This window comes from Delphinus delphis, chromosome 2 (genome assembly GCF_949987515.2).
Source record: "Delphinus delphis chromosome 2, mDelDel1.2, whole genome shotgun sequence".
Taxonomy (NCBI): Eukaryota; Metazoa; Chordata; class Mammalia; order Artiodactyla; family Delphinidae; genus Delphinus; species Delphinus delphis.
Genome location: NC_082684.1, coordinates 164,715,722 through 164,735,363, shown reverse-complemented (window position 1 = coordinate 164,735,363; position 19,642 = coordinate 164,715,722). Strand labels below are relative to the sequence as shown.

At 35.4% G+C, this 19,642-nt stretch overlaps 1 protein-coding gene and 1 non-coding gene across 11 annotated transcripts in view; one reads left to right on the top strand and one right to left on the bottom strand.

Annotated features, from left to right (window-relative positions):
- Nucleotides 1-19,642, bottom strand: part of MLLT10 (MLLT10 histone lysine methyltransferase DOT1L cofactor) — a 246,891-nt gene that overhangs the window by 74,215 nt on the left and 153,034 nt on the right. For 8 of the 10 annotated variants that reach the window (XM_060006191.1, XM_060006190.1, XM_060006188.1 and 5 more), the window contains 4 exons: nucleotides 10,681-10,933; nucleotides 6,834-7,403; nucleotides 1,412-1,456; nucleotides 529-561 (listed from right to left, as the gene is read on the bottom strand). In XM_060006191.1, coding sequence (XP_059862174.1) covers nucleotides 529-561; nucleotides 1,412-1,456; nucleotides 6,834-7,403; nucleotides 10,681-10,933 — 901 coding nt within the window. The remainder of the gene's footprint in view (nucleotides 1-528; nucleotides 562-1,411; nucleotides 1,457-6,833; nucleotides 7,404-10,680; nucleotides 10,934-19,642) is intronic. The other 2 variants (XM_060006194.1, XM_060006195.1) reach the window with 2 other exon arrangements.
- On the top strand, nucleotides 9,322-9,393 carry TRNAE-UUC (transfer RNA glutamic acid (anticodon UUC)). The gene has a single exon. It is a non-coding gene; the product is annotated as a tRNA-Glu (tRNA).

Below are 19,642 nucleotides of genomic sequence, written 5' to 3'. Positions count from 1 at the left end.
TCAGAACCCAATCCTGCAAAAGATGCAAGTCCCTGTAAAAACCTGGCCTCAAATTAGACATAATGTAGAAGGTTATCTTATGTTTATTCACTAAATGGAATAGAGAAATAGAATAATAAAACTATTATTATTATTTTAATCCTAAAAATAAAATTCACATTCCCAGTTGTGGAAGAAGCAGCAAATTCCTGATGTAGGTACCAATCACCAACTGCACTGGCAAGCCAGAGCTCATAAGAACTAGAAAAAACTATCTGCAAAAATAGAAAAATGACTTTCATAAAGGTAGAACAACACTATCACCATTTTGCCTTACAAAGAGACAACAGAAGCCAAACTGATGAACTAAGTTGACCTATAATCCTCCTGTAGGTAATCCACAAAAAGTTTTCACTAAGGTGCTGAACAATTGATTCAGAGCTAGGTTTCACTTCATCAATGGAACATGCAAGCTTTCAATTGGGAATCTCTACAAAAGGCAACCTTTGTAATAAATGAACCACCAGAGAAGATTCTAATAAAACTTACCATTGTGTATTGCATTCAGCAACTCTGAGAAAGCTTTTAAGTAAGGAAAAAAGGACTTCAGGTTAAGATCATTCTCAAACACACAAAAGAAATACATAGGCATAGGCTGCATCAGTATAATAAAATCTCAGTAAATCTACCTTGGATCATTGCTTAAATCATTAAAACTACAAGCTTGGCTCAGTCTTCACATGGTATAAATTTCTAGATACTGCATTTCACTTGCCAATATAGTACCTACTAAATTTAAATAACATGTCAGATATACTGTCATAATGATGACAAATCTCCTTAGTAATAAATAAAGCTACTTTTAAAAAGACATTTAGTAGTCTAACTATGTAATGTCTTTCTGGCTGAAAGTCAGTATCTATAAGATGCAATTCTATACAGGTAAATCCACCTTTGGTCACACTTAATAGTATTTATTATAACGAAAAACCTCATTTTATCATCTAACCTGATCAAACATTCTCAATTCCTAGACTTTAGTATAATAGGCTCAAGATATGCAGAGGCCTAAGTAAAAAAAGATATCTAAAGACAATATACAAATATTAACATTAAGATTAGTGAAAAACAAAAAAATTGGAAATATTACTTCATTGAGGAACAGAAGTCACAATTCTACAATGGAAGCACCATATTAAAAGGTCAGCAATCAACAAAATTTGGTCACAATTTGACTCTAATATGGATCCTGAACACAGGACAAAGCAGCAAGTTAAGCTACCTTTGTAGGAGAAAGAAATCTATTCAATTAAGAACCAACTGCATCTGAGAAAATTAAAATTTAAAGGTTCAGAAGTGGCATAATATACTAGAAAAAGCACTAGAGTAGGAGTCAAAAAGTCTGGGTTACCAACCCAGTTATACAACTTACTAGTTGTTGGACAAGCTCCATCATGCCGATACTGCATGGAAATTTCTGTTGGGAGGGAGGAGAAAGGAAATCAGCAAAGAAGTTGCCAGTGAGTTAAGGGCAGAAAAGAAACAGGCCAGAAAAACAGGAAAACATTCACCTAAAAGTCTAGCTGAGCAGGGCAAACAGAAATGCAAGAACAGAAATTATGAGCCAGTAATTGGGACATAAGGGGTAGGAGGACCAAACATGATGGCATTCTCACAAATCTTAACAGGACAGTGTAGAAATGTGTGTGCATGTATATGTGTGCAACGAATGAGGAAAAGACAGAAGGGCTTACAAATGAATCTGTATAACAAGCATTTAAGAATAAATGGATTCACTTCTATGAGGAAGTAGAGTTAGGCAATGAGATAAACTAATGTGCTTTATGTAATTCATTAGATGAGAACAGTGTATCAAACACATTTGAATGCTATGTTCAATTAGCAATTACAATTTAAGTATGAAAATTATTTAGTTTATATCTGAGCAGAAATCCATTATGACTTACATAACAATAAAAAACTCATTAAACTACAGTCTGCTTACTTTCTTCTACCTTTCATTTTTGATGATGATAATGAATGAAAAGCCATTACTCTTATTCTTTTACTCCACCCAAATGAGGAGAACGAGCAGAGGGTGACATGAAGCAACAAAACACTGCTAAAAGCAAAATCTGCTCAGAAATGGGAAATAAATTTCCATATGACACTCCAAAGGAAAAGTAATCGATAAAACCAGTGCTAAGGCTTTGACTCAAAATTCCTGGCCTGGGAACTCCCTGGCGGCCCAGTGGTTAAGATTCTGCACTTCCACTGCAGGAGGCAAGGGTTCGATCCCTGGCTGGGGAACTAAGATCCCGCAAGCCGCCGCAGGAAGCCGCAGGAATTCTCTGGCTATTACTTAACCAAAAACATGACTTCTAGGAACCATGTGCACAGCAGAGCCTTCCAGGCAACCATCACTCACACATCTACCTCAGAACTCAAGTCTAATCATTGGCCCACTCTGAATAACTTGAGATTAAGAAGAAAGACAAAGCAAGGTAGAGGAAGCCAGCACTCACTTGCAATCACTGTAATGTTAAAAGAACTTGACATTAGATACTGTTAAAAAATCAAACACTTAGGCCAGTTTAGTATAAGTCCTTTCCAGATGACCCTCGAAAATGAGTCATGGTGGGAGAATTTGCCACCTTAATGCTTCAGTAACAAATGCAATACAAGTGAGATTTTAAAAGGCTATTAAAGAGATAGACATGTTACATTATAGAGAAATGGTAGTTGTTTGGAATGGTCCTAAAAAATAATCAAAGGACACTCATGCCGAAGGATTTTCTCAGTGGGGACAAAAAACTGGAATATGGCTATTCTGGCCTTTGATCTAGTACTTTTATAGAAAGACAGCCATGACATAGGGCCAGCAAATTTTCAGATCATCAAAAGCCAAAACAAAATCAGGGGATTTTCTAAGAAAGCAAATTCCAAGGTATATCCTGGTCTTAGCAGCATCCAATATCCTTTATGATTTTCATTTATAACCCAATATAATCAATGTATATAAAATCATGAACCTGAGTCATTTAGATGTGAATTATGTTCACTAACTGTAACTAATCCTTCATCTACAATACTGTGTTAGTAACTCTACTCTCATGAGTTTATTAGATTAATATTTTAGCTATATGATTCCCTTACCTGTTTACAGAATCAGTCTATTTCTAATTAAAATATTTTATCAAAAAAAGACTCCTCAGTTTCACTTTACCAACAGAAGTAGATATGACATAAACAGGGATACATTTAACAAGTTCCCTTTCATAGTTACACAGGCTCAAGTTAAACTTTCATAACCTTCATATTTCAGGAGAAGCCAGAAGAAACTTCTATTGAGGCGATCTACTCATAGTAATAACTTGTCTTTGTGAAATCAGGAACAATTTAAGATTAAGTACATAGTCTCACAACCAAAGGACTGCCTTTCCAGAATCTCCTTTTATAGCATGTATCACCACTAAAGAATTCTATCACTGAAATAGATTTCAGGTATCTTAACTGAGAAAGGTATAGAGGCATTCTATTAAAGAATTAGAGACTGAGTTTAAAAAACAAAAAACAGGGAACCCTATACTTTGAAAGGACAGAGCGTGCCCAAAGAAAAGAAATTAATGTTAAACCACCATCATTTAACGAATACCAAACTTTTCTCAGAGAAAATAAGATGATGATTTTTGTGAAGAAAAAATGCTAACCTTCACTTTACTAAATCATAAACTCTCCTAATGTGGTTGAGATAAAAAGGAAAACAAGGACTTCCCTGGTGGTGCAGTGGTTAAGAATCCGCCCGCCAATGCAGGGGACACGGGTTTGAGCCCTGGTACAGGAAGATCCCACATGCCGCGGAGCAACTAAGCCCATGCGCCACGACTACTGCGTCTACGCTCTAGAGACAGAGAGCCACAACTACAGAAGCCCGTGCACCTAGAGCCTGCACACCACAACGAAGAGTAGCCCCCGCTTGCAGCAACTAGAGAAAGGCCGTGCATAGCAACGAAGACCCAACGCAGCCAAAAACAAACAGACAAATAAATAAATAAATAAAAGGAAAACAGAAAAGGACAAATACAGCACGTCAACTCTTCCAAAATATTCAATGTTTTCAACATCTTAATTTTCAATGTTTCAAAAGACCAGGTGCCTATTAAGAGCTCAAAAGAACATACGTAGGAAAGAATTCAATCAAAAGTTTAATATAATTTGTAAGCCAAAACTTACAACCTTTAGTAGCCATTTAAAACATTTTGTACAAGTCAGTATAAAACAGTAGGTCATTTATCAGGATGTACTGTGATTTAATAAAAATCTTACAATACAAACCCTTGATCAGACAAGTTTAGAGGTGTTTTCTGGGTTTCTATTCTGACTGGATCTAGGCCTCCTAGAATAAATATCTTGCTACATATGCTCTACTATAATTTGAACATGTCATGACAGAATTCTGATTACTCTAAAATTCTTTTAATAGTAAGTTGCCAGAATTAAGTCCAGAATGCTAATTCTAGGAGAAAGACCACTAGCCTCAAAGTCTGATTTCTTCAGCCTGGCATTCAACTCTCCATAAACTCATCCTGCTCTATTTAATCAACATTACTTCTAACTATCCCACAAACACAAGCTTCTTGTTTCTATGAAGTTTACCCTTCAAATATACCTTTACTATCTTTTCTGATAATAATGTTGGCCTTCTTTTTCTGCCTACTCCAAAGTACAATTCAAATTTCATCTTGTCCATGGTCTTTTCCAACTAATTATATATCCTAAAACTGGTCTGTAATACTATTGATACGTGAAAAGCTTTACAATAAATAATTTCACTTGCAACCTGGCAAAAACATTTGAAAGACAAGTACAAAATCACACAGGATACTACCAAACACATGATGACATTCTCAGTGATTACTAATAGTATTCATTCTTTTTTTTGTTTTTTAATGTTTAGCATTTATTATGGTCAAAGCACTGTGCTGGCAGTGGGGAGACAGTAATGAACATGACAAACACAGCCCCTAACCTCCTGGAGCTAGGATTATAGTGCTTCTTACAGTCTAACCTTATAATTAACAGGTGTTTACAAGGTCACCTGCATTGTTACTTGCACATGAATCTTTAAAAGGGCATCATGGAAAACAATTCTTGATAACACGGTACACATTTTCTCCTTCTGACTTATTTATACAGGAGCGAGTTTTCTGCTCTTACAATTACTAAGTGCTTTCTCAATCTAAAATTAGGCCAAAGGAAAAATTAACATTTTGATACTAGTAGGAGGTACTATTGTTGCAAGTTAAATTATTGGCTCAAACTCTCTTGTTGATCCCATTGCTTAAAGCATGACTGACAGTATACTAGCAAGGTTTTACACCCTCATCAGCAAACACCCCTTGAATTTTATAATTAAGTGTCTCTGGAATCAAGGAAAATGCATAGCTCCACCACTTAGAGCTGTGAGAATTCTGTCTGTTTCCTCTTCTATATAATGAGCGATAATACTTGATGCTTGTCAAGTGCTTAAGACAGTGTGCAGCACATGCTAAGTTTCAACAGCAGTTAACAATTCTTAACTTATGGTAAGAAGGCGTAATTCCTAAATACTCATGGCATTTAGCCAGCTTCTTCTAGATAAGCATAGACTTTTTAGTACTAAGCTTATCAGTGAGAGAGTGCTCTGATCTAGTCATAAAACTTTTATTAAAATGTGTAAGATTAAATAATATATTACCTCAAATAGTTTTCAACAACTAATCTTATTTCCTAAGTATGGCTTTAACAAGATACATACACTCTTCAGAGTGATTTTAAAACTCAAGTTTAAGAAAAAAAAAAAATCCTAGGGCTTCCCTGGTGGCACAGTGGTTGAGAGTCTGCCTGCCAATGCAGGGGACGCGGGTTCGTGCCCCGGTCTGGGAAGATCCCACATGCCGCGGAGCGGCTGGGCCCGTGAGCCATGGCCGCTGAGCCTGCGCGTCCGGAGCCTGTGCTCCGCAACGGGAGAGGCCACAACAGTGAGAGGCCCGCGTACCACAAAAAAAAAAAAAAAAACTTGACAAGTCTAAATTTAAGTCATTTATTTTGGTGAAATAATATTTATGGGAATTTCTCCCTAAATTTCTGTCTACCTACTGGTGAGGTAAAAGGGATACAAATTCATATTTTTCTGCCACAGATGTACCACAGACACTGCCCTCACAAAGTAATCAGTAATCAGTAAAAAACATGATTTCCCACACACAAAATTTCCCTAAATCAATAACAGCTAGGAAAATCTTTTAAGAATTTATCTTTTAACTATTTAGCCTATATTAAGTAAAACTGGATTAGTGCCAAATGTCTTTTCCAAAGACCAAACTGTCCTCCTAAGATCGTAACACTTTTCATTAAGATAATTAAACGTCACTTAGCAACTCACAGTATTATCATAATGATAGTTTAAAATGAATTTGTGGGGACTTCCCTGGTGGTACAGTGGTTAGGAATCCACCTGCCAATGCAGGGGACACAGGCTCGAGCCCTGGTCCAGGAAGATCCCACATGCCGTGGAGCAACTAACCCCGTTGAAGCCCACGTGCCTAGAGCCCGTGCTCCGCAACAAGAGAAGCCACTGCAACGAGAAGCCTGCACACTGCAACGAAGAGTAGCCCCAGCTCGCCAAAACTAGAGAAAGCCCGTGCGCAGCAACAGACCCAATGCAGCCAAAAATAAATAAAATTTAAAAAAAATAAAATTAAATAAATTTGCTTGGTGGTGGTGGCAGTGGCAGTGGCAGTGGCGGTGGGTGGGTGGGTGAGAGGGAGGGAGGGAGAGAGGGAGGGAGGGAGAAAACAAGGGGCCAAGCCTACCTGAACCAAGTGGAGAGGAGCCCACACTAAGACTCTGCACACTCCCATTCCTGAGCGGCGTGGGGGATTTCTGGAGACTAGAGCTGGTTACACTTCCTGCAGCTGACGCTACAGATGACGTTGGTGAAGCAGAAGAAACTGAGAGATGAGAAACATTCTCTTGACTTTTGTTTCCTTTGGGTCTACCAGGCCCATGCTTACTTTGTTTATTTCCTTTTCTTTTCTTTTCCTTTACAGTTTCTTCTTCTATGCCAGAAGTTTGAGCCCGCTTATATCCTGCTGTAGGAAGGCTGGAATTACCCAAATCTCCAGGTGAATTTTCAAAGTTTTTAGGCTGCGGAATAACAGTTGAGGTTGAAGGGAGACCAATTATGGAACTAAAACTATTTACCCCCCCTTCCTGGCTTCCAGACTCTCCTTTATGTACATCTTTGGTTGATGATGACTGTTGGGAGTGAGTGTAACTGTCATTACGCAGATCTGAGTCTGTAAAGCTCAAGAAATCCTGGGGAGACTGTACTGAACTTCCCGAAGATGATTTTACACTGCCTGGAGTTCCTGAAAAACTGCCTGTAGTGGGGGAAAAAAAAAAATGGGGTAGGAAAAGAAAAAATTGGATGCAAAAGTTCCCATGAGCAGTAGAAATGACACAATCATCAAAAAGAGAGGATGAAAAAAATTATAAAACTTAGGACATCAGTATGTAACAAAGCTAGATTTTTTAAGGATTATTACTGAAATCAAGTTTATCTATAGAATTATGTTTTAAAAATACTTTTTATAGTTATTAAACTGAATATTAACTCTTGAATTATATGCTATTACTTGTACAATTACCAAGATATAAGATGTGCTGTATTTAACCTACCTTTTACCATGGCAGCATTCCTCTACTCTCCCCCAAATGCCTTGTGTATGCTTGAGGAAGGACCAAAGAAAAGCGAAGTCTCAAGCAGACTCTGAAATGACTATGATTGAACTCTGCATGGCTTTGGGAACTTCCTTTCTTGCAATTATTGAAGGTATGATTATAAATGTTCCCAACATACAATAAGATCCAAAAGATGTTGCTCAGGTCGTAAGTTCTGAGTTTTAACTTCAAGATAATGTTGGCGAATGTTATCTTTCAGTTATATCTACCCCACCAAAACACGGATCTGATATAATCATCATCATATGGAACCTAATCTATATAACTCACATTCTCCCAGTCCACCTCCCACAGAGATGCATAAGGAAAAGAAACCAGCCACTTATATTCTGCTATTGCTTTTATGAAAGTAAAATCATAGGAGGGGCACCTCTCATGAATCTCTCACAACTGCTTATTTTTTCCCCACTCTTTAAAGAATATTAGTAAGCCCACCGTGCCATTATGAGATATAAAAACCTCAAGGTTCTTATTTACCAGGTTAAAACTAATGGCTGGGCTGAAACAAATTCGATCCACCATCCCACTTCATCAAACACTCTCGCCACGCTTGCCAAATGAAGTAACAAGTGTTTAGACTCAGTTTTGACCAACATCTATTGTGTTTCATAAAACTAAACTATGTCATGTTTTACCTAATGTCTTCAAGAAACGAAAGCTCAAAATAAAGTGTTCTGTTGGCAGTGGAAAGGAAATTCCAAGCTAAGTGTTAAATTTTACTGTAGAGAACATTCGTAAGTAATCACACATAAATCTGCCTAAATATTTACAAAGATATTTTTTCCCTACACATAAGAAATAATTTTTTTAACTAAAGTCTCAAGGTTTTGGTTTTTAAATTTTAAGCTGTTCTAAAATGGCTCATTAAAAAAAATTAATAGTTCTAAAATTTAACTCCTTCAAGAGAATATCTGCCTTATTAATCTACAAAATTACTTGTACCGATGTGACCATTTTCAGGCCATTTCTGTGTAGAAAAAATATATACATATTAAGAAGCCATTTACATTACATCAATCATTTAAGGATAACTGCAATTTGCCACTTAATTAACAGCTATAAAGAAGTTCTTTATTATCCATTCTGATCTGTCACCATCTGTTTTTTTTTCTGCACATTTTTGTTTTTACAGCTGGTGTTAAAAGCTCACGACAGCATAGCAAATACTTTAAAACACTTAGTATACACAATATTTTAAATGTGTATTTTCTAAAATTCACATACTACCTGCAATTAAAAAAAAAAATTACCTTAAATGCCCTACCTTTAAATTTCAACTTTTAAAACTTTTCAGGATATTACTTCAGATATAAAAACATAACACGTTCTCTACCATATCTTAACAGAAGCAGGGAAAGACTCTCCAATATTGTGAAATTTAAGAAAATGAGAGCTCGCTTTTCTAAATGAATTAGTACTTCAAAGATAACATTAAAAACTCAATGCAATTTTACAAGTACAAAATAAGGTCTTAGTTATAGAGAAGAGATGACTGAATTCTGCTAATCACATTCAAAACGTGAATGAAGTTACATTAAAACTTAGTTTTACAGGAATTCCCTGGTGGTCCAGTGGTTAGGACTTGGCACTTTCACTGCCGTGGCCCAGGTTTGATCCCTGGTCAGGGAACTAAGATCCCGAAACCCAGGTGGCAAAAACAAACAAACAAAAAAACCAAAAACTACAGTTTTACTATTTGTTTTCCAAAGTATCATAAAAATAATATACAGTAAATTTATTAAACATAAAACAGCAAATTTAGCATTTCATTTCTTTTCTACTTGTCTTTTTGTTATATGAGGCAAAAAGGAAAAAAAAATCTAGGACTTGAAAATCTTGAAGCACAAAATAACTTAGTTTAAAAATATATGAATATACTTTTTAATGAAGAGGTCAGCAGACAGCATCTCTCTACATATTCAAATTATGTCCTGGTAGATTATGGGCATAATTTTTATTGTCAGCAAAAGCTTTAACAGGGTAAAGAAAAGGACAACTTTTTCCCTCGTTTACTCCTAGGGGACAAAGGGCTGGGGTGGGGGCGAGGGAGAGGAGGCCTTTATTTTACTAAATGTATTTGTCTCGAACAGTTTTAGCACTTACATTTCTCAACATATTTATTTCAAAATAAAAACCTAGAACATTGGGCTAATGTATTCTAAGGTTTAGCTGAGTTATTTTGTTCTCCATAAAACAGACTTGTCATATAAAACACAAAATGCCTAGTTAATTCTGAATATCAGTTAAACAACAAATTATTTTTCAGTATAAGTATGTCCCAAATAAATGCATGGGACACACACTGAAAAAAATAATTTGTTGTTTAACTAAAACTCAAAACTAGCTGGGCATCCTGTACATACAGCAGCCATAATTACCAAAAGATATGTAGGCTGAGCAGAATTCTACTTTCATCTTCAAGCTTTATCATAAATGCATTAATAATCAGCAAGTATTATTTACCGAGAACTATTTAGCTCCCCTAAAAATTACTGAGTACTTATTCACTTATTGAAAATGTATACCTTAACCGTTTTAGTGTTCAACGGGAAAAGACAAATAAAAACAATTTATAAATTAGAATGACTTTTCTGTTGAGCAGAAAGGAAAGGAAAACTCCAGCTTTTATTGTTTTTCTCCTCAGACTTAAACTTTATTCCACATCTATTTAAACATTAAAAAAAATTACAGTTCAACTTTAGCAGCACAGGTCATAACACAAAAAGAAAGCAAAGTTCCCAGAAACATTTGAAGAAGGAATACTAGTCTTTAAAGTAATCTTACTATAGCAACTAATCATAAAATAATCTCTAATTATCCAATAGTTATAAGTAAAAGGTAAATTCTTTTATAAAACTTAACTACTATTGATCATCACAAGAACAAGTATTTCAACTAAAATATCATAATTAATACCTTGCTGGAAAGGACTAGCTGCTGATACAGTCGTTCCTGGATTTCTTCCACCAGGCTTTCTTCCCCTTTGACCTGAGCTGTGAGCTGAAGATTTCTTCCCTTTGCCCTCTGACCCTCTAGCCTCTGAAACATCTTTTGCACTAGTAGTGTGCGCAGAGACTTCCTGGAAATTTGCATTTGTAAATCGTGCTGCAGTATCTTCCAAGCGCTTCAATGATCCAGATATAGAGTTGCTGCTAGTGCTTGTATAAGTCTAACATTTTGATTGAGAAAGGAAGTAAAAGGAAAAAGAACTGATTACAATTTGGCTACAGGGGGAAAAAAAGATGGCACATTAATAATAAATAATTATTGGACTTGAAAGATAAACATATGAAAGTTTCAGTTATAAAAACATGTCACTCTAAGAAAATCATGTAAGAACAATTTAGAGTCTGGTACAAATATTTCTTTTAAAAATGTAGATAATTTATAATATGACTGAGCATCAAATTGCAGCGATTAGTAAAAGTACATATTAGTTGTTTTTATTAAGTGACACACAGTAAGTAATACAGAAGATACTTGTTTCTCAAGCAACATAATTTTCAACAAGAACAATCTACTTCTTAGACATGAAATTAAAATCAGCTTTAGTGTTCATCACTGAAAGGCAACAACTAGAGAGAAGTAAGGTACTACAATTTCACTACTGGACTATATCCTTGATATTATACAGATCTAGCATAGGTCAGAGCAAGAATTTTTTAAATTCAGATGAAGGCTGCTTTTCAAAAGAGAAATATTTAAAACCTTGAAACAGAAAAGATTTCTTCCCAGTATTAAGTTGAGGAAACAGTTACATTTTGCAGTTAAGATTTCTAAAAAAATTAAAAGTACAATTATACCATAAAATTGATTCACAATCACCCCCTACAATTAGTTATGGTAGGGAAACAAAGCAAGATAAAGACAAACTTAAACAGTTTCCAGTTTTTAATAATCATTTTAATATAAGGTGCATGCAAATAATGACAAATTAAATGACTATTAAAGTGTGATGCCAGATGTAAATTAATCAACATGCTTTGAAATTAAAGATTTATATGGGGGCTTCCCTGGTGGCGCAGTGGTTGAGAATCTGCCTGCGAATGCAGGGGACACGGGTTCAAGCCCTGGTCTGGGAAGATCCCACATGCCGCGGAGCAACTAGGCCCGTGAGCCACAACTACTGAGCCTGCGTGTCTGGAGCCTGTGCTCCACAACAAGAGAGACCGCAACAGTGAGAGGCCCATGCACCACAATGAAGAGTAGCCCTCACTCACTGCAACTAGAGAAAGCCCTCGCACAGAAACAAAGACCCAACACACCCAAAAATAAATTGATTAATTTTTAAAAAAAGATTTATATGGTCCAAAGGGTCAGGGATTTTTGTTGCCATTGTTAAACTGGTGTCTGAACTATAACTAGCCCTAAATTTCTGTTGAATAAATAAATAATTTTCTAATACTTCTATCTGATATCTCCAATGTAACACAAGTGAAAAATCTGAAAATATGCAAAACTGAAATCTGCCACATATTAACAACCACTCAGTACAAAACATCAGAAAAATTTTAAAAATGAAAAAGTGACAATAAAAATCAGGTTTGTTAGCAAATCAGTGTTCAGAAAAAAGGAGTAAGAGGAAACTTCAACTGTTTTGAAAACCAAATCTTTACTACTACTCTTCTGCTACTTGCCCAGTGTTGCTGCTGCACCCCACAGCATCTCACTGCCAAGAACAGATTTTCACCATCAAGTACAAGAGACATTATGATCTCATAAAAAACTAATCACTATTGTAATAAACTATAATCCACAAATAAGAAAAAGGTTTTCAAACTAAATTTCAGGAGGAAACACACTCCCATTTAACAAAACAATCATATTTAAGCTGATTAAACTTCATGGATGACTACCTTTCCCAGCCAGACAGGTCACTTTCAAAATCACCTGACACTTCACTTTTCCAATATTTTAAGTTGATCCTGAGATTTTCCAACCCACTCATTTGACCCTAGTAAAGTTTAAAAGTCATCTAAAAAAACCACAATGGTGTTCTTCATTCAAGTCCTCTATGTGTCAAACAAGGAAAAGGAGAGAAAACTGGGTAGAATACCAACAACAGAAATATGCTGTTTCCACATAACAACCTAAATTAGGGTTGGTCAATTTTCCCAGTCATTTAGTAGAATATACTGGCTTACCCCTGAAGTATAAATATGTCCATAAATCCAATGAAAACATGATATTTGGAAGAGAAGGTATTACAAAGAAAGCATTTAATGAAAATTACACAAATTTCAGTGACCAAAGTCATATTAAATAAAACCATAACATTTTATTTTTTACAAACCTCAACACCTTGTAAGTTTAAAAAAAAAAAAAAAAAAGTACTACAGGGACTTCCCTGGTGGCACAAGTGGTTAAGAATCCATCTGCCAATGCAGAGGACACGGGTTCAAGCCCTGGTCCCGGAAGATCCCACATTCCACAGAGCAACTAAGCCTGTGTACCACAACTACTGAGCCTGCGCTCTAGAGCCCGCACGCCACAACTACTGAAGCTCGCCTGCCTAGAGCTCATGCTCCACAACAAGAGAAGCCACCACAATGAGAAGCCCACACACCACAGCGAAGAGTAGCCCTCACTCACTGCAACTAGAGAAAGCCCGCGTGCAGCAACAAAGACCCAACGCAGCCGTAAGTAAATAAATAAAATATACATAAATTTTTTTAAAAAGATACCACAGGTTTCTTAGTAAGAAAAAAAAAAACATAACAAAAATAACTTTAGCTGAAGATTCTAACAGTTAAAAAAAAATTTTATACATGCCCCCAACATCACAAACCCGTTTCCTCAGTCAGTTTCACAACCTAAGTAACTCTCATAGCATTAGCATGCCATTGCTCTGAGAGCCACTATAGTGCTTAAAAATACATATTCATGTAAATTGATCATAAAATACAAACTAACTACATCAATTGGTACTCAACTAAGTAAAATATAGCCTTCCTTTTTTTTATTTTCCACTAGAGAGAAAATTGGATATCTGGCTATATTGATAGTCTTTAGAGAAGTGCATAAACACTTTGTGATTTACAGGCAACTTAATGAATCTTTCAAAATAGACATCTACAATGTGTTTGATTTTTCTTTCATGGCCAACTAAAATTATTAGTCCTCAGATGAGATGCAAACCCTATATACCTACTAAATAGCATTAATTAGGAACAAAAAAATATTTCTAACTTCAAATAGAAATTTTTAGACTCATAATTAATCAAAGGCTATCAGAGGTAACCAAAGAAATAGCAGTTATTATATTTTAAAGGTATGGTTGCCTTAGGTTTTATTCTACAAGGCTCTGTAATCCATGTTTGGAAGAAGGAGGCAGAGGGAAGGAAAACAACCAACAGCTTTGCCTTTCACCAACATGGTGAAACAGAATAATGCTTGTTAAAAATTTTTTTTTAATTATATACTATTCAAGTCTCCCATAAAAGTCACATTTTTCACTAGCCCAATTCTTAGAATACAGCACAGAAACTATCAAACATGAAGCACAAAAAGAATGAAAACTTTTTAAGAGGGGAGGGGTGCCAGTAAGCTGTGGGACAACATTAAGAAACCTAATGTACATGCTATTGCAGTACCCAAAAAAAAGCAGGGGGGAGGGACTTAAAAATAATAATAGCAGGGGGAAAAAAGAAAAAAAATAAAGAAATAATAGAAAAACTATGAAATTTGATGAAAACTATAAACCTACAGATCAACTAACCCCAAGTATGAGAAACATAAAGAAAATGCCATGAATGCACATCATAATCATATGGCTTCTCGCTAAAAACCAACAATAAACAGAAAATGATAAAAGCAGCTGGGGGGGACGGTTAAATATGCCTATGTGCTAAGAAATAAGGATGAAAACAGATTTCTCATGAAAAAGATGCTAGCTAGAAAAGAGAAGAGTAAAATCTTCAATGTACTAAAAGAAACAAACTATCATTAACCTAGAATTCTATACCGAGCTAAAATACCTTTCAAAAACACAGGCAAAATAATTGTTTTTCAGATAAAAAAGCTGAAAGAACTAATCACCAGCGGTTAACACTATAGTAAATGCTAAAGGTTGTCTTTCAGGCAGGAGGAAAACAACAAAGGAAATGTGGATGTACACAAAGTAATTAAGAGCACTAGAAACAGTAATTACATGGATAAATACAGAAGATTTTTTAATTATTTAAGTCTCTTTATAAGGTAACTGATGATCTAGAGCAAAAATAATAACAATGAATTGTGAGGTTTATAAAATATGTAAAAACTTTAAAACATGACAAAAATAGGCCCAAAGCCAAAAGGGTAGCAATGGAAGTACACAGTTGTAAGGTTCTTATATAATATGTGAAATGGTATAATATCACTTGAAGGCAGACTGTGACAAGCTAAAGATATATAAACCCTAAAGCAACTAATAAAAAAATACAATTATTACTAATCAGCCAAAATGCAATCATACAAAATATTCAATGAGAAAAAAAAGAAAATAGGAAGATGAGAAATAATGGGCAAATTAAAAAGGACTAACAAAGGATAGATTTAAATACAACCATATCAATAATCACATTATATGTAAATTACCTAAACATCCCCACTGAAAGACAGAGATTGTAACAGTGAAAAAAGAAACTCAAGACTTTATGTTGTCTACAAGACACCCATTTAAAACATAAATACAGAAAGATATTAAAAGTATGGGGAACACATATCAATCTAACACTAATCCAAAGAAAGCTGAATTCACAACATTAATATCAGACAAAGTACATTTCAGAACAAGAAATATTACCAGGATAAAGAGGTCTATTAATCAAGAGGATATAAAAATCCTAAATGTTTCTGCAAATTATGAGACCTTCAAAATAAATGAAGCAAAAACTGAATAGAGAAAACAAAGAAACAGCAAAATGTATAGTTATAGTAAGAGAGGTTCATTCTTTTTCTCAATAACTGACTGAACAAATAGACCAAAAAAAATGAGGATATAAAGAAACTTAAACAATATAAGTCAACTTGACCTAACTGATATTTATAGAAAAACTTCGTACAATAAGAGCAGAATGAATACACATCCTTTTGAAAAGCACACAGAAAAACAAAATAATCCATGTTCTGTGTCATTAAGAAAATCTCAAAAAAATTTAAAATAAATTATAACACAAAGACATTAAATGAGAAATCAACAAGAAGATACGTGAAAAACCCCTAAATATTTCAAAAGTAAATAAAATGCTTCTAAGTAACCTATGGTCAAAGAAGAAATCAAAAAGAAACCTTAAGGTATTTGTTCAACTAAGTAAAAATGAAAATACAACATATAATTTGCAAGTGGAGCTTAGAACAAAGTTTTTAGCATTAAATGTCCATATTAGCACTTTCTGGTCAGCATGTAATAAGGAACTTTGAAGTCTTCATTCCATCCTAACAAGTAAAAAGCCTAACAAACTGAAAAGTCAATAACTCTTCTTAGATCCATCAGAGAAGCGAGGTCACAGAGCAAACCACTGCCACCAAAATTAGAGAGACAGACAGACAGATACAGAGAATCAGAGCGTACCCAAACAGAAATCTCTATGGCAACCAGTATCAGGGTAGGAAAACCTCAAGTATAATTGACAAATTGTTGAAGGCTCAGTGTGGACAAGTCTGAGAGATTAAAAACTCCAGGAGGGGCTTCCCTGTTGGTGCAAAGGTTAAGAATCTGCCTGCCAATGCAAGGGACATGGGTTCGAGCCCTGATCAGGGAAGATCCCCCATGCTGCGGAGCAACTAAGCCTGTGCGCCACAACTACTGAGCCCGAGCTCTAGAGCCTGGGAGTCACAACTACTGAGCCTGTGTGCCACAACTACTGAAGCCCGCGCGCCTAGAGCCCATGCTCCACAACAAGAGAAGCCACTGCAATGAGACACTCACGCACCGCAACGAAGAGTAGCCCTCGCTGACCACAACTAGAGAAAACATGTGCACAGCAACAGACCCAACACAGCCAAAAATAAATAAATAAAATATATAAATTTATTTTTAAAAAAAGATAAAGGTAAGGCAGAGATAGGTCTCATTAAAAAAAAAAAAAAAAAAAACCCCAAAAAAAGAACTCCTCACACTTTTCAAGTTTTACCTCCAGGAGCTCTACCAAGTCTTGACAGTGAATACCAGAAGAAAAATATACACTCATGCTTCCAGCAGGGGAGGCAGAAAGGAACTATTCTAATATGCCAAGGTATTCTGTTCTTCTTAATAAGGCCTGTTATCAGGAGACTATATTTTACCAGAGCATAACCTGCTGAGGTTGTATCAGAGCCTCAAGTATGTGAAGGAAGGGAAATACCCAACTACAACCCCCAACAGTATCCTGTCCCAGCAAAGCAGGGTAGGGGGTGAGAATCACTTGTGAGGTTTACAGTCCAGGGGCACAGGCTCACCAAAAGACTGAGAACTAACCATAGGACTATAGAATGCTTCCTGTCCCTCTTACCATCACATTATTAAAGGCCTATTTACCACACTTCCTTTTATCCAGTAAATCATATACATCTTTTAACAAAAAACTACAAGGTGCACTAAGAGGCAAATAGACCGTGTGAAGAGAACGAACAAACATCAGAACCAAAGACAGAGATGGCACGACTGTGGGAATTACCAACCCAGAAATTTTTTAAACTATGATTAGTATGCTAAGGGTTTTAATGTAAAAAATAGACAGCATGCAACAACAGATGGATATTGTAAGCAGAAAGAAATTCTAAAAAAATATTTAAAAGGACTCTTTGAGATAAAAAAACCCATAACAAAAATGAAGAATTCCTTTGATGCGCTCATTAGTAGACTGGGCATGGCTATGGAAAGCATCTCAGAGAGTGAGGATATGAAAATAGAAACTTCCAAAAATAGAAAGCAAAGAGAAAAAGAAACTATGAAACAGAGAACAATATCCAAGAACCACAGGACAACTACAAAAGGTGTAACATAGGTGTAATGGGAATACCAGAAGGAAAACAAAGGAACTGAGGCAATATCTGAAGCAATAATGACTAAGAATTTAACCAAATTAATGTCAGAAACCAAATGACAGATCTAGGAAGCTCTGAGAATACCAAGCAAGATAAATGCCAAAAAGCAAGCAAGCAAACAAAAACAACACCTAGGCATATCATATTCAAAATGCAGAAAATCAAAGATAAAAGAAAAAACACTCAAAGAAGCCAGAAGGGGGGAAAGCCTTAACTACAAAGGAGCAAAGATAAGAATTACATCTGACTTCTCTTCAGAAACAATGCAAACTACGGAGTGATGTGAAATATTTGAAGTGTTGAGAGAAAAAAAACAACCTAGAATTCTGCACACTGCAAAATTATCCTGTAAGAGTGAAAGACAAAGACTTTCTCAGACAAACAAAAATTGAGGGAATTTGTTGCCAGTAGGACTGCCTTGCAAGAAATGTGAAAAGTTCTTTGGAGAGAAGGAAAATGAAACAGGTCAGAAACGTGGATTTCCATAAAAAATACCATTAGAGAATGAATCAGTGAAGGTAAAATTAAACTTTGATTTTTTTAATTCTTAATTGACCTTAACAGCTTGCTCAATGATGTATTTGATTATATAGTTTTATGCATTCATATGCTTATGTATGTTCATGTATAAGTGAAATGAATGACAGCATTGACAGAAAAGATGGGAGGGAGAAATTAGGAATATTTTGTTATTATAAGGTACTTGTGCTACCATGAAGCAGTATAGTGTTACTGAAAGACGCCTTAGATATGCCGTAAAGATATATTGCGAGCATGAGGGCAACCATGAAGGAAAACAAGTATAACTGATATATTAAGAAATGAAAAGAAAATGGAATCGTATAAGATGCTCAGTTAAAACCCAAAAGTTAGAAAACATGTGGAAGACAAAAACAGGAACAAAGACCAAGAACAAATAAAAAACAGTAACAAGTTTTGTAGATACTAACCTAACTGTATCAAAAATCATCCTAAACACAAATGGTCTAAATATGCCAATTAAAAAACAGAAATTGTCAGAGTGGATCAAAAAGCAAGACTCAGGTACAGTAAATATAGAGACACATCATGATTTAAAAAAAAATCAATGGATGGAAAAAGGTATAACATGCTATCACTAATCTAAACAAGGCAAGAACAGCTGTGTTTCAGACAGAGTAGACTTCACAGCAAGGAAAGTTAACAGGGATAAACAGTGACATTATACAACAACAAAGGAATGAAGACTACAAGATGACACAACAATCCTTCATGTGTATATGCCTAAAAACAAAACATTAAATACATGAGGCAGGGACTTCCCTGGTGGCACAGTAGTTCAGAAATGAAAGATGGAACATTAACTACAGATCTCATGGACATTAAGGGATAATCAAGGAATTTTACACACAAAAAGAAACAGACAATCTGAACAGACCTATATCTATTAAAGAAATTTAATTAATAATTAAGCATCCCACCAAAACACACAAAGCACCAGGACCAGATGGGTTCACTGTTAAATTCTACAAAATTCTTAAGGAAAAAAATTATACCAGTTCTCTACAACCTCTTCCAGAAAACAGAAGCAGAAGAAATAATTCCTAACTCTCTCTATGAGGACAGCAATACTATATCAAAACAGATAAAGACATTATAAGAAAGAAAACACAGAATAATATCACTCATGAAATAGATGCAAAAATTCTCTACAAAGTATTGGCAAATCAAACCCAAAAATGTATAAAAAGAATTATAGAGACTTGCAAGATGGCGGAGGAGTAAGATGTGGAGATCACCTTCCTCCCGACAAATACATCAGAAATACGTCTACACGTGGAACAACTACAGAACACCTACTGAACGCTGGCAGAAGACCTCAGACCTCCCA